The sequence below is a fragment of the Thalassophryne amazonica genome, chromosome 12 (genome assembly GCF_902500255.1).
Source record: "Thalassophryne amazonica chromosome 12, fThaAma1.1, whole genome shotgun sequence".
Taxonomy (NCBI): Eukaryota; Metazoa; Chordata; class Actinopteri; order Batrachoidiformes; family Batrachoididae; genus Thalassophryne; species Thalassophryne amazonica.
Window position 1 is genome coordinate 3,509,099 of NC_047114.1, and position 14,653 is coordinate 3,523,751.

The 14,653-nt window shown below is 41.9% G+C and overlaps 1 protein-coding gene across 1 annotated transcript; it reads right to left on the reverse strand.

Annotated features, from left to right (window-relative positions):
* Positions 1-1,436: 1,436 nt before the first annotated feature.
* LOC117522334 (zinc finger and SCAN domain-containing protein 21-like) lies at positions 1,437-10,581 on the reverse strand. The gene is made up of 2 exons (XM_034183727.1): positions 10,219-10,581; positions 1,437-2,673 (listed from the first exon to the last, which is right to left on the reverse strand). The coding sequence occupies exons 1-2, from the start codon at positions 10,514-10,516 to the stop codon at positions 1,661-1,663; spliced, it is 1,311 nt and encodes a 436-aa protein (XP_034039618.1). The 5' UTR covers positions 10,517-10,581; the 3' UTR covers positions 1,437-1,660.
* Between the last annotated feature and the right edge of the window lie 4,072 nt (positions 10,582-14,653).

Consider the following 14,653-nt stretch of genomic DNA (forward strand, 5'->3'; position numbering starts at 1 on the left):
CACCCGTTCACAGAGCTCCACTGCACACAAGAGCACCTCCCCATAAACTACCAACACTTTATAACTCATCAACTTAAGTCACCCATCAGAGCAAACAAGACCATTTTGTTTTTTAAAATAGTTTTAGAGTTGAATCAGAAAAAAAAAAAATGTACTCAAGCTTTCAGGGGGAAAAAAAAAAGAGATTTAAACTTAATGTATGTTGGATGATATCTTTCTTCATTGTCCTAACAAAACTATTTTAAAACATGTCAATATAAAATAATTGTTGGCACCCAAACAGACCAAGTACATCAAAGACATCCAGTCATCACTGTAGGTCAGTGGTTTGAGTCCAGGTCTCACACCCATACAGGAGGGCAGGCAGCACCAGGACACTCAAGACTTGGACCTTCATTCAGACATCAGCATCACCAAACACCTCTGACCTTAAGACACCACCAGCTCTTCTCACGCGTCTCTTGATCTCAAAGGTCGAGGACGCAGAGAAATGTCACTGCTGAGACAAGTGAATGTCTCCACAAGCTCAGCTCTTTCACCACATACAAAGTTCTGATGGCTGAGTCCAGGAAGTCATGAAAAGCCTTTATCTCAGTCTCAATCCAGGACAATCTCAAACCCAGACGCTTCCATTCCTCACTGACATCACACCATCGTCTGACGAGTCAGGGTCAGTAAACCTTTCCTCACCAGCATAAACATCACCGGTCCAACACTCAGTCTGTGCAAGCATTGAACAGTGGAGGAACCAGAACACATCCCAGAGGAACACCAGGTTTCACTGGGAAAAACTCAGACTCTGCTTGTACTCTGTACAGGAGTCAGTGTCTGTGTGCAGATGGTGATGATGTCCAGCAACGTTTTGGGGATCCCACACATTCTCAGGATGTCCCAGAGAGCAGGCGTCAACGGAATCAAACACAGTGTGAAAAAAATACATCACTCTGGAGAGGGAGCTTGCTGCTGAGGGGTAAAGCGCGTACCACCTGTTGTGGAAAGTGGTTTGCAGCGTCTCCAGGTTTGAACCCTGACACCTGTAATCACTGCTGCTTAGTGTCTATAATAAAGGCAGAGAAATCACCAAAAACATTTTTTAATTATATGGCAGTTCAGTCAGAAAATCTTTAAGTATTCTCTCATTTAAAAAATAATAAAACATCATAGAAAGAAAATAAAACAAAGTCAAAACAGAAACACCGGAACACATCATACAAAACAACAAATATATCTAAGTTAGATCAAATCATGCCACAGTTATAAACAACAGAAAATAAATATGTTTTCACATTAAGCTTAAAAGAAAGAAAAATAAATGTCCCAAACCCAGTGGCACCCAGAAAACGCAACATAAAAATTTTGTCACTCAAGTTACACTGTTTGGAAAATTGTCAGTAATGTGAAGTAAAGGTTAATATATTCTGCTCTTACAGCGACTCTAAAGAACCCACACAACATTATTTCTGTTTTAATTTTTGTTGTTTTTTTAAGGCACATTTCTCCTTGTGAATTTTAGCGTCACCTTCCCGTCACTTCCCCTTTTAATGGACAGGAGACATTTTTACATTCACGTTTAAAGTCTGATTTATTGAAAACAAAGCTGCATAATACAATGACTTGCTGTGTGCAAATTCTGTGATCTCTTGCAGAGTGTCTCTGAGTGTTATCTTCTTCTCAGGTGGATCTCCTGATGGATTTTCAGGTTGCTGAGGGCTGTGAAGCTCTTGCCACACTGGCCGCAGGTGAACGGCTTCAGTCCGCTGTGGAAGCGCTCGTGTCTCAGGCAGTTGTCCTGCCTGGAGAACATCTTGCCGCAGATTTTGCAGCTGAATGGTCTCTCTCCCGTGTGCACACTTTGGTGCGTCTTCAGGCGAGTCTTCTGGGTGAAGGACTTCCCGCACTCGAGGCACCTAAAGGGTTTGAAGGCTCCATGCGAGGCCTTGTGCTCCTCCAGCAGGGTCAAGCGGGGGAAACCTTTGCTGCACACTGAGCAGGTGAACACTTTCTGACTGGCCTTCCAGACATTCACTGTCCTCTTTGCTCTGAGCATGTTTCTACTGAACATGTGAGGTCCAGCATTTGGGTTCAGCATGCCGTCTGTGGACATTGGCGCTTGGGGCGGAGCTGCTGGAGGCCCCGCCTGTTGCAATGTGGACTGTAAGCGGCGCTCATCACCGGCAGCTGGGTGCGAAACGTGGTGCAACTGTTTGTTAGCAACCGGCTCCAACGTTACGCCTCTCATGCACATGGGTCGCACCTCCAGCTCAACTTTTACAGGCACGTTGAACGAATCGTGCCCGATTTCTTCTGCTGCGGTTGATGAAGACTTGGAGGTACTCTCCGTGTTCCTGTGGGCAGCGTACTGCTCGGCGGTGTGAGATGGGAACCTGTGTAATTGCTGCTGTGCCACGTGCGCCGCGTCCACACACGGTTTGTCAAACATGCTGCAAGCTGGCGGAGGCCAGAGCGGCTCGGCTTGCCCTTCGGCGTCAAAGCTCACGTTACTGGGAGCAAACGCCGTGCTGTCCTTTGCTTCTTGGGTTGCAAATTCATCTATTGGCTCAGATTTCACAACATTAATCTCTGCCAGCTCCGCCCTCTCACACGGAGGTTCACAGAGCGAATCAGCAGCGGCTCGTTCCAGATATACGCCACATGGTTCCAGACCTTCTCCATCTGTAATTAGAGGGAAACTTATTACAGTTAGACACGAACACGACTCAACTAAAACGGCACAGAGTCATTTGCAGCCACACGTCTTTGGGTTATGTCCTGACACCAGGAACCGGACAGCATCCGCATCCAGTACAAGATCATTATCAGGATTTGAAAAAACATTAAATAAACTCTTCAGATCAGATCTTCCCTTGAAAAACCTCTCTCTGTCTTCAAGGTTAGAGCAGGGTCCTGTGCAAACGCCTGGACTCTGCTGTTACAAGATTTACACATCTCAGCAGTAACACTCACGTCTCTGAGTCTCAGTGTTGTATAGTAACGAAGTAAAAATACTTCACTACTGTACTTAAGTACGTTTTGGGAGACTTTGTACTTTACTTGAGTTTTTTTAATTCAGCTTACTTTCACTTTTACCTCACTACATTTCCGACCTTAATTGCATACTTCTACTCTGATACATTTTCTATGCGCCATGCCGTTACTCATTACACACACACACACACACACACACACAAAAAAAACACACACACAGGAAAAAAGTCGTGTTTTCACCCAGAGACACCACTGATTACTAGTGACTGTAATGAAGTCAGGTCAATTTGTCATGAGACATGTCCAGTAGGCTTTTTTGCAGTTGCGCACTTGTTTATCAGGAAAATGATCATTTCTCTGCATCGATTACAGACCTGCAGCAGGTCTGTAATCAACTTTTCTGCAGTGCGGCTTTGCTTTGAACCTTGAACCAATCAAAGCAGCGATTCGCAGATCGAAGCAGTGCTTCGAACTACGATTCGTGGATTTTATTTCGCTTTATCCTAATTTTTTTCCCGCTAAAACCCTGAAGAGCATATGTCTGAGTAATATTTAATATTTTTATGTTAAACCAACCTGTTATGGTCTTCTGAAACAGTTGATAGATGTATTTTATAACTTAAAAATGGGACCGATGCTAACGCGTTAGCATGTCTATGGCGTTTTCAATGTTAAAGTTAGCATTAAGCTGTTCACATCAGCACATTTGTGTTGATTTGTTTTCTGTATAATTAATGGTTCAGTGTTTGTTGTCGTGAAAGAGTCAAATTGTAATTTTTTTAATTTATTTTTATTCATATATTATAGCAACAACAATAGTCTACATAAGACAATAATAGTCAATAATAATAGACTAATAATGTTACAATACAATTTTAGAGAAAGAGACAAAATGAATCTAATGAAACAAAACAACAGAAAAGACCATGTAACAACTGTGAACACTAGTGAGTAGCCTCTCGTTTAGGTTTTGAAACCTTGTTTCTGAAGTGTTTTTGTGTGATGTGCACAATTTTCAGTATTTTGACTAATACTACCAGTCATTTACAAGCCTAGATAAAACTTTGTAATATAAAAAAAAAATCAGTGCGTTTTTGATTATTAACATTTACTTGTACTTTTACTTTCAATACTTCAGTACATTTAGTTGTACGTTACTTGTCATACTTAAGTACAATAAATACTAGATACTTTAAGACTTTTACTTGAGTAGCATTTCAATCAGTGACTTGAACTTCTACCAAAGTCATTTTTTAATGGGTATCTGTACTTTTACTTAAGTGTGATTTTCCGGTACTTTATACAACACTGCTGAGTCTTTACCCTTAGAGATGGAGAGACACCTCAAAAGAGCTTATGGAGTCACAAGGACGCTGGACAGAGGTGAAGCTGAAACTCATACCGGAGAACGAAGCTGGTAGTTTTCAGGGTTACAGCTTGTAGCCAAAAATATTCCACAAGTGCCAAAATGACAACAAACTGAGTTTTAGGGCTAAAAGAAACAACATGCTCCCGTAGCTGCCACTTTAAGTGGAAATGAGCTGCTGCTGACCACACCCCCTCTCACATCAGAGAGGGTCTCTGTCTTATAGCGACTCAGTGGGTGTGTCCCAATTCAGGGGCTGCATCCTTTGAAGGTTGCATCCTTCGACTGCATGTTTCGTATGTAACGTGACTAAGCCGTCACATATCGAAGGCTGCTTGGAATGCGGCCAACAAATGCAGCCTTCTTTCCTCCCAAAATAAAGAATGCAACAGGTGTGCCCTTTGTGGCCCAAACAACCCCAAGAGTCAATGTAAGGTTCCACCCACAGCCCGAAAAAAAGGTTGTTTCTTTTTTTTTTTTAAAGGGCAATTTCAGGCTTTATATGTACAACTTTAAATAATTATAAATAAGTACTGAAACATGATTACAAAACTACACGTTGTGTTTGCTATGCTAGCTTGTCACGTGCAGGGGTAAAAGTTGCTTGTTGATGCAGGAGCAGGGCCAAAATAACCGAATGATGCAATAAAAAAAAAAAAAACAGTCTTATTTCAGAATGACTGGTTCAGCCTCCACAGTCTCTGAAGGCCGGACCTTTGTTGAAGGATGGAGCCCCCGAATTGACACACAGCCAGTGGGCGTGTCCCACAGAGAAATCGAGAATCCAGAACCTGACTTCTTCAACACGCGTTACAGGAATCTACAAAGATATTAATGATCTTTAAGGTGCACGTTGAACTGTGAGCAGTGAAGATTCAGACAGACACACAATTTATGAGCCTTTGCAGATGCATATAATCATAAAAACAGACAACATGACCACTTTAACCATGTTCAAATGCAGGTGGGGGCGCTTATTTTTTTTTATAAATTATATATATATATATTTTTTTTTTAAATCACCTAAACCATGTTATATCTGCCTCTAAATGGTATCCTGATCCACTTTGTACCTCTGTCAAAAATGTCACTGAAATCTGATTGTTTTGGAAAAACACCCCCCCCCCCCAACCCCCCAACATTCAGATAAAATCATTACTCTCAATCATAGACCAATGAGAGTAACAACTTTTAAAATGATTTTTTTCCTTTGTTCTCTAATCAAATAGATTTTTTTTTTTAATTAATTAATTAATTACCCAATTGTTTCAGCAGTAGTGGGCGGGATGAGTGAAAAAGTTGTGCATTTTTGGAACTAAGCATGAAACTTTGTGTACTGGGGTTTTTGGTATGCTGGTTCCAAATAATGATGGAGACAAGTGATCTGACCAACGCTTCTATGTCTAATTTGCATAAATCCAATATGGCGGATTTCCGCCATTTTCAAAATTATTCAAGTAATAGCCTGGGAACTGTTGGTCATATCAACTATTGTAATACATGTCCTCTATCTAAATTTAGGTTGCTGAATTCATTTATGGCACTCAGTTTACATTTTGAGTGTGCCTTATATGCCAGAACCTTTAATTCGGTACATTAAATAGTGAATAGCCTCCTGGTCATATGAAATATTTTTAAACATTTTGCTTGTCTCTTTTGAGGCTTTTGAATTTAAATTTGGTGTGAATTTCACAACTGAGAAAGACCAGCTAGATAAAATACTGTCTCCCTTTAGACCAGCGAAGCTAATTTGCACTACTTATGACATCACAATGGCAGTCACATGACCTGTTGTTTTCACAATGAGGCACAACGGCAGTCAGGTGATAATTTTGTTGAATGTACAAGTTACATTGTCTATGATATGACAATAGTCACATGGCCCTGGGTCTCCAGACTGAGGCAGCATCGATCATCCAGCAGATATGAAATGAAGCAAATAAGTGAAATCAAAACACCTTGTATTTCTTGTTTAGATCAGAGGAAGCACATTTTCCTTTTTTCCTTCACTGCTAAGAAATTTGAGGTACCCCTCCATTTTCACTGATCAACGTGGTGCCATCCTCTGATGAGTGGGCATGTTGCAAGGATGAGGCAGGAAACGAGTCCCTTGTGCACCACGCTGCCTGAAGCTGGCTGCGCTTGTAGAGAGCTGATCAAGTGTAACTGCAAGACGGGTTGCACAGGAAGATGCAGCTGTTATAAGGTCACACTCCAGTGCACTGAGCTCCGTGGGTGCACTGGACAGTGCAACAAGTGACAGTAGAATCAGAGATTCAGAGCTGTATATTTATCATTCTAATCCAATTACATTTTTCCATGAATCTGATTGGTTAAGCGTGTGAGATTTCAGACCGTATAATATCCAGGTATCAGTGGCAAAATATCCGACCGTTTCACTTTTGGATGTATTACTCCGCACCCTGACCAGTGTTCTGACGAGATGTCATTCCTGTCGAATGTCATTCCTGTCCTCTGTGCAACTGCACGTGCAGACGCACGCACAATATTGTCGGGATGCGGAACTGTCGATTTATGCGACAAGATGCACAATTCAACAGAACTGATATAGAATTCTGATATAGAATTACCGTTTCACATTTGATGGACAACTGGTTCAGCCTCCACAGTCTCTGAAGGCCAGACCTGCATAGAAGGATGCAGCCCCCAAATTGCCACAGGGCCAGTGGGCGTGTCCCACAGAGAAATCGAGAATCCAGATCCCGATTTCTTTGACATACGTTACAGGAATCTACAAAGATATTAATGATCTTTAAGGTGCACATTGAACTGTGAGCAGTGAAGTTTATGTCTGCACAGACACACAATTTATGAGTCTTTATGTATATAATAATAATAAAAACAGACATAAAAACTGTTTTTCCACAGCATGACCACTTTTAACCATGTTCAAGTGCAGGTGGGGGCGCTGTTTTGCCAAAATATCATAATTAATTTGAAACATTATTCAATCAATCAATCAATCAATTTTATTTATATAGCGCCAAATCACAACAAACAGTTGCCCCAAGGCGCCTTATATTGTAAGGCAAGGCCATACAATAATTATGTAAAAACCCCAACGGTCAAAACGACCCTCTGTGAACAAGCACTTGGCGAAAGTGGGAAGGAAAAACTCCCTTTTAACAGGAAGAAACCTCCAGCAGAACCAGGCTCAGGGAGGGGCAGTCTTCTGTTGGGACTGGTTGGGGCTGAGGGAGAGAACCAGGAAAAAGACATGCTGTGGAGGGGAGCAGAGATCAATCACTAATGATTAAATGCAGAGTGGTGCATACAGAGCAAAAAGAGAAAGAAACAGTGCATCATGGGAACCCCCCAGCAGTCTACGTCTATAGCAGCATAACTAAGGGATGGTTCAGGGTCACCTGATCCAGCCCTAAATATAAGCTTTAGCAAAAAGGAAAGTTTTTAGCCTAATCTTAAAAGTAGAGAGGGTGTCTGTCTCCCTGATCTGAATTGGGAGCTGGTTCCACAGGAGAGGAGCCTGAAAGCTGAAGGCTCTGCCTCCCATTCTACTCTTACAAACCCTAGGAACTACAAGTAAGCCTGCAGTCTGAGAGCGAAGCGCTCTATTGGGGTGATATGGTACTATGAGGTCCCTAAGATAAGATGGGACCTGATTATTCAAAACCTTATAAGTAAGAAGAAGAATTTTAAATTCTATTCTAGAATTAACAGGAAGCCAATGAAGAGAGGCCAATATGGGTGAAATATGCTCTCTCCTTCTAGTCCCCGTCAGTACTCTAGCTGCAGCATTTTGAATTAACTGAAGGCTTTTCAGGGAACTTTTAGGACAACCTGATAATAATGAATTACAATAGTCCAGCCTAGAGGAAATAAATGCATGAATTAGTTTTTCAGCATCACTCTGAGACAAGACCTTTCTAATTTTAGAGATATTGCGTAAATGCAAAAAAGCAGTCCTACATATTTGTTTAATATGCGCATTGAATGACATATCCTGATCAAAAATGACTCCAAGATTTCTCACAGTATTACTAGAGGTCAGGGTAATGCCATCCAGAGTAAGGATCTGGTTATACACCATGTTTCTAAGATTTGTGGGGCCAAGTACAATAACTTCAGTTTTATCTGAGTTTAAAAGCAGGAAATTAGAGGTCATCCATGTCTTTATGTCTGAAAGACATTCCTGCAGTTTAGCTAATTGGTGTGTGTCCTCTGGCTTCATGGATAGATAAAGCTGGGTATCATCTGCGTAACAATGAAAATTTAAGCAATGCTGTCTAATAATACTGCCTAAGGGAAGCATGTATAAAGTGAATAAAATTGGTCCTAGCACAGAACCTTGTGGAACTCCATAATTAACCTTAGTCTGTGAAGAAGATTCCCCATTTACATGAACAAATTGTAATCTATTAGATAAATATGATTCAAACCACCGCAGCGCAGTGCCTTTAATACCTATGGCATGCTCTAATCTCTGTAATAAAATTTTATGGTCAACAGTATCAAAAGCAGCACTGAGGTCTAACAGAACAAGCACAGAGATGAGTCCACTGTCCGAGGCCATAAGAAGATCATTTGTAACCTTCACTAATGCTGTTTCTGTACTATGATGAATTCTAAAACCTGACTGAAACTCTTCAAATAGACCATTCCTCTGCAGATGATCAGTTAGCTGTTTTACAACTACCCTTTCAAGAATTTTTGAGAGAAAAGGAAGGTTGGAGATTGGCCTATAATTAGCTAAGATAGCTGGGTCAAGTGATGGCTTTTTAAGTAATGGTTTAATTACTGCCACCTTAAAAGCCTGTGGTACATAGCCAACTAATAACGATAGATTGATCATTTTAAGATCGAAGCATTAAATAATGGTAGGGCTTCCTTGAGCAGCCTGGTAGGAATGGGGTCTAATAAACATGTTGATGGTTTGGATGAAGTAACTAATGAAAATAACTCAGACAGAACAATCGGAGAGAAAGAGTCTAACCAAATACCGGCATCACTGAAAGCAGCCAAAGATAACGATACGTCTTTGGGATGGTTATGAGTAATTTTTTCTCAAATAGTTAAAATTTTGTTAGCAAAGAAAGTCATGAAGTCATTACTAGTTAAAGTTAATGGAATACTCAGCTCAATAGAGCTCTGACTCTTTGTCAGCCTGGCTACAGTGCTGAAAAGAAACCTGGGGTTTTTCTTATTTTCTTCAATTAGTGATGAGTAGTAAGATGTCCTAGCTTTATGGAGGGCTTTTTTATAGAGCAACAGACTCTTTTTCCAGGCTAAGTGAAGATCTTCTAAATTAGTGAGACGCCATTTCCTCTCCAACTTACGGGTTATCTGCTTTAAGCTGCGAGTTTGTGAGTTATACCACGGAGTCAGACACTTCTGATTTAAAAAATTATTCTGTTGTATCTGCATATAAATGGTATCTTGATTCAGTTTCTATATCTGTCAAAAATGTGTTTTGGAGAAATAATGCAAAACAAACCAAAATTTTAAAAAGCAGATAAAATCATTACTCAATCATAGATCAATGAGACTAACGATTTTTAAAATGATTTTTTTCCTTTATTCTCTCATCAAATAGATTTATTCTTAATTAAGAAATTAATTAATTACCCAATTGTTTCAGCAGTGATATGGACAAAAAGAGCATTTGAGAAGATGGCTATTAAAGAATAGAGAAATTCTTACAAAAAAAAAAAAAACTAAATCTGTCAATCATTCTGCGCTAGCGGTGTCACCCGAAAAGATCAGAAGACCAGAATGAATCGTAAATATGAGAACATTTGTGGTTTCAGGCACCAGACGTCAAGTAATGACTTCTAAAAGGTAGAACAGTGTGTTTTTTGAATGGAGTTTGGTGCGGCGGTGCGTCTCACCGCTGCGGACGCTCACTGTCGACTCCTGTTTGTCCTCCGGAGGTCGGAGTCTGGCCGCTTCCTGAGCTTTACACAGGTCAGCTTGGCTCCTGGCTGCTTCTTGAGCCTTACAGAGTTCAGCCTCCATGTGTTTCAGACTTTTTTTCAGCTCCTGGATCTCACCATCCCGCCGACAGATCTCCAGCCTCAGAACCAGACTCCCGTCGTCCACCAGCTTCGTGATTTCAGCCGCCGCAGCTTTGGACAGCACGTCCATGATCGCCGCCACCTGCGAGCTAAACGTGGAGGGGAAAGACATGGTGCCGAGAAACAGCAAGTCTGACAGGAGCTAAATCCGCAGCTAAAGCTTGTGTCATCCGCAGCCGTTTTATTTTGGTTTATGTCCGGAAGACGGACAGTTAATATGACGCGCAGACGCACATCGTAACTATCCTAATAAACGAGCACGAAGAAAGCTCAGCGCGTTACATACACAAATGCGCGCGCGCGCGCACACAGGTTTTATCTAAACCATAAATATTAAACATGTACTCTTTTCCGGAGTATAAGTCGCTTTTTTGTTTCTGTGTGTGTTTGTTCATTTAAGATAAAAGTAGTGTGTTGTCTGTGGGGATCCACGGGCTCGAGATTGGGTCGTGTGTTTATAAAATAGGTAGCTGACATTTTTTAAGGGTGGTAATAAATTATACAAAGTTCCTACAATGGTTTTAACTGAAAGTGCAGGAAATTAAAATAAGACAGTTTTGTGAATAATTGTATTTATTATTTGGCACATTTAGTTGATGTCATATTACAACTGGCAAGATATTTGATTTGTTCAGAGCTTGTGTGGTTAATGGGGATATCACCGTGACTGTCCATTGTTCACTGTTGTTACCTAATAACCCTAATTTCTTCAAACATATTAGTCTTAGCAACTTTCTGTTTTCCAGCGTTTATCCTTGACCCAAAATACATAAACATACCAAACGGCAAATGTCAGCTCTCCCTGGTTTGTCCGTGATCGAAGCCACACACACACACACACACACACACACACACACACACACACACACACACACACACACACACACACACACACACACATATGCAGGCACGCATGAACGCATACAGAGGCCACTTGGCTTTTAATATATGAAAGCGTTGGGCTTGAGACCAGAAGATCCTCAGTTCAAATCCCAGCCTGACTGGAAAATCACTAAGAGCCCTTGGGCAAGGTCTTTAATCCCTAGTTGCTCCTGGTGTGTAGTGAGCACCTTGTATGGCAGCACCCTCACATCAGGGTGAATGTGAGGCATTACTGTAAAGCGCTTTGAGCATCTGATACATATGGAAAAGCGCTACATAAATGCAGTCCATTTATAAGATAAGCTCATTCTTTATTGTCTCAACGGGTACATTTGCATTGTTGCAGGAGCAAGTGATAACAGAGAGTATAAAAAAATAAAGAGAGAAAAACGTGCCACACTTCAGACACCTGTGAAACACAATTAAGACACTGAGCAACAACACAGTTCTTACTCACAGTAAGGAATCACATTAAAAGTGAGTGTGACTGATACTTTGAAAAATCACCAAGGACCTGTGGTTTTAATTGCACCTCATACGACCCCATGCTTTAGCAGGTCCTCACCAAGGACCTGTGGTTTGAATTGCACCTCATACGACCCCATGCTTTAGCAGGTCCTCACCAAGGTCCTGTGGTTTGAATTGCACCTCATACGACCCCATGCTTTAGCAGGTCCTCACCAAGGACCTGTGGTTTGAATTGCACCTCATACGACCCCATGCTTTAGCAGGTCCTCACCAAGGACCTGTGGTTTGAATTGCACCTCATACGACCCCATGCTTTAGCAGGTCCTCACCAAGGACCTGTGGTTTGAATTGCACCTCATACGACCCCATGCTTTAGCAGGTCCTCACCAAGGACCTGTGGTTTGAATTGCACCTCATACGACCCCATGCTTTAGCAGGTCCTCACCAAGGACCTGTGGTTTGAATTGCACCTCATACGACCCCATGCTTTAGCAGGTCCTCACCAAGGACCTGTGGTTTGAATTGCACCTCATACGACCCCATGCTTTAGCAGGTCCTCACCAAGGACCTGTGGTTTGAATTGCACCTCATACGACCCCATGCTTTAGCAGGTCCTCACCAAGGACCTGTGGTTTGAATTGCACCTCATACGACCCCATGCTTTAGCAGGTCCTCACCAAGGACCTGTGGTTTGAATTGCACCTCATACGACCCCATGCTTTAGCAGGTCCTCACCAAGGACCTGTGGTTTGAATTGCACCTCATACGACCCCATGCTTTAGCAGGTCCTCACCAAGGACCTGTGGTTTTAATTGCACCTCATACGACCCCATGCTTTAGCAGGTCCTCACCAAGGTCCTGTGGTTTGAATTGCACCTCATACGACCCCATGCTTTAGCAGGTCCTCACCAAGGACCTGTGGTTTGAATTGCACCTCATACGACCCCATGCTTTAGCAGGTCCTCACCAAGGACCTGTGGTTTGAATTGCACCTCATACGACCCCATGCTTTAGCAGGTCCTCACCAAGGACCTGTGGTTTGAATTGCACCTCATACGACCCCATGCTTTAGCAGGTCCTCACCAAGGACCTGTGGTTTGAATTGCACCTCATACGACCCCATGCTTTAGCAGGTCCTCACCAAGGACCTGTGGTTTGAATTGCACCTCATACGACCCCATGCTTTAGCAGGTCCTCACCAAGGACCTGTGGTTTGAATTGCACCTCATACGACCCCATGCTTTAGCAGGTCCTCACCAAGGACCTGTGGTTTGAATTGCACCTCATACGACCCCATGCTTTAGCAGGTCCTCACCAAGGACCTGTGGTTTGAATTGCACCTCATACGACCCCATGCTTTAGCAGGTCCTCACCAAGACATCGAACTCCTGTCAGTGTCTTTGCGCCCATTCCACCTCCCGAGGGAATTCCCTCAGCTGTTTGTGACTGTTGTTTACATTCATCCAAAGGCGAATGCTGATGTAGCTGCGCGGATGATTACACGCACTGTGCACAAATTCCAGGGTATCTCCCCAGATGCGCCTAATTTAATCATGGGAGATTTTAATAATTGTAACCCTAGTAAATCACTTCCAGGGTTTGAACAATATGTAACTTGCCCCACACGATGCACAAAATGTCTCGATCTGTGTTTTGGGTCAATCAAAGGCGCATATAGATCCTTCCGCAGAGCGCCACTAGGGTCGTCCGACCATAACGTCATTCACCTTGTGCCCTATTACCAACCTCTCTTTAAGAGAGTCAAAGCAGAGAGACACACAGCGCCTGTGTGGAACGCAGACTCCATTCAGTGCCTCCAGGAGTGCCTTGATTGCACAGATTGGGATGTTTTTAAAGACAACTGCAAAGATCTTGATGAACTTACAGAAACAGTGTCTGCCTACATCTCGTTTTGTGAAAATATAACTATCCCTCGCAGATCATTTCCTTCCTTCTCAAACAACAAATTCTGGTTCTCTAAAGATGTTAGAGACTCAATAATACAGAGAAATAAATGCTTTGAAGGAGGGGATATTTCTATGTATCACATATTGCAGAAAGAGGTCAAAAGAAATATTAAAAGAGCTAGAAATGACCATAAGAACAAAGTGCAAAGCCTTTTTACCTCAGGAAATCTTCATTCATCTTGGAAGGGAATGAAATCTATGTTAAGTATGGAATCAAAATCAAGCTCTGGTGTTCTGAGCACTAACCTGTTTCCTTCAGATGTGGTCTTTGCAAATGAATTGAATCCTTTTTATAACCGATATAATGTCCTGAATTTTAATCACAAATTGTGTGTCCTTCAGAATGATGAGCCCAGTAATATGAACTTATCCATTGATAGAGGTGTGGTCCTTAAGCACCTTAAAAGTGTTAAGGAAAGGACAAGTTCAGGGCCTGATGGTATTGGGGGAAGGGTACTAAAAAACTGTGCAGAGCAATTGGCTAATATATTCTGCCACATCTTTTTTTGTTCAATGGAACTTCATAGAGTACCATCCCTTTGGAAATCCTCAACAATTGTTCCAATACCAAAAAACAAGTCACCTAAAGAAACGAACGATTACAGGACTATAGCACTAACATCTCTTGTTATGAAGACTTTTGAGAAAATTGTGAAAGAGGAGCTTTTAAGACAAACACAGGGAGTGTTAGACCCACTCCAGTTCACATACAGATCTGGAAGGGGCGTGGATGATGCGATCTCCACTTTACTCAATCTGGCTTTGCAGCATCTTGAAGGTGCAAATACCTTTATTTGGATGTTGTTTATTGATTTCTCCTCTGCTTATAACTGCATACAACCACATGTATTGGCAGAGCGATTAAGAGACATGAATATTGATGTTGGCTTAATCTTATGGATTATTGACTTTTTAACAAACAGATTGCAGAG

Coding starts and splice junctions, on each gene's coding strand:
- LOC117522334 (XM_034183727.1), bottom strand. CDS start 10,516: ATGTCTTTCCCCTCCACGTTTAGCTCGCAGGTGGCGGCGATCATGGAC. Junction 2,674..10,218: donor GACAGTGAGCGTCCGCAGCG/GTGAGACGCACC, acceptor CTCTAATTACAG/ATGGAGAAGGTCTGGAACCA.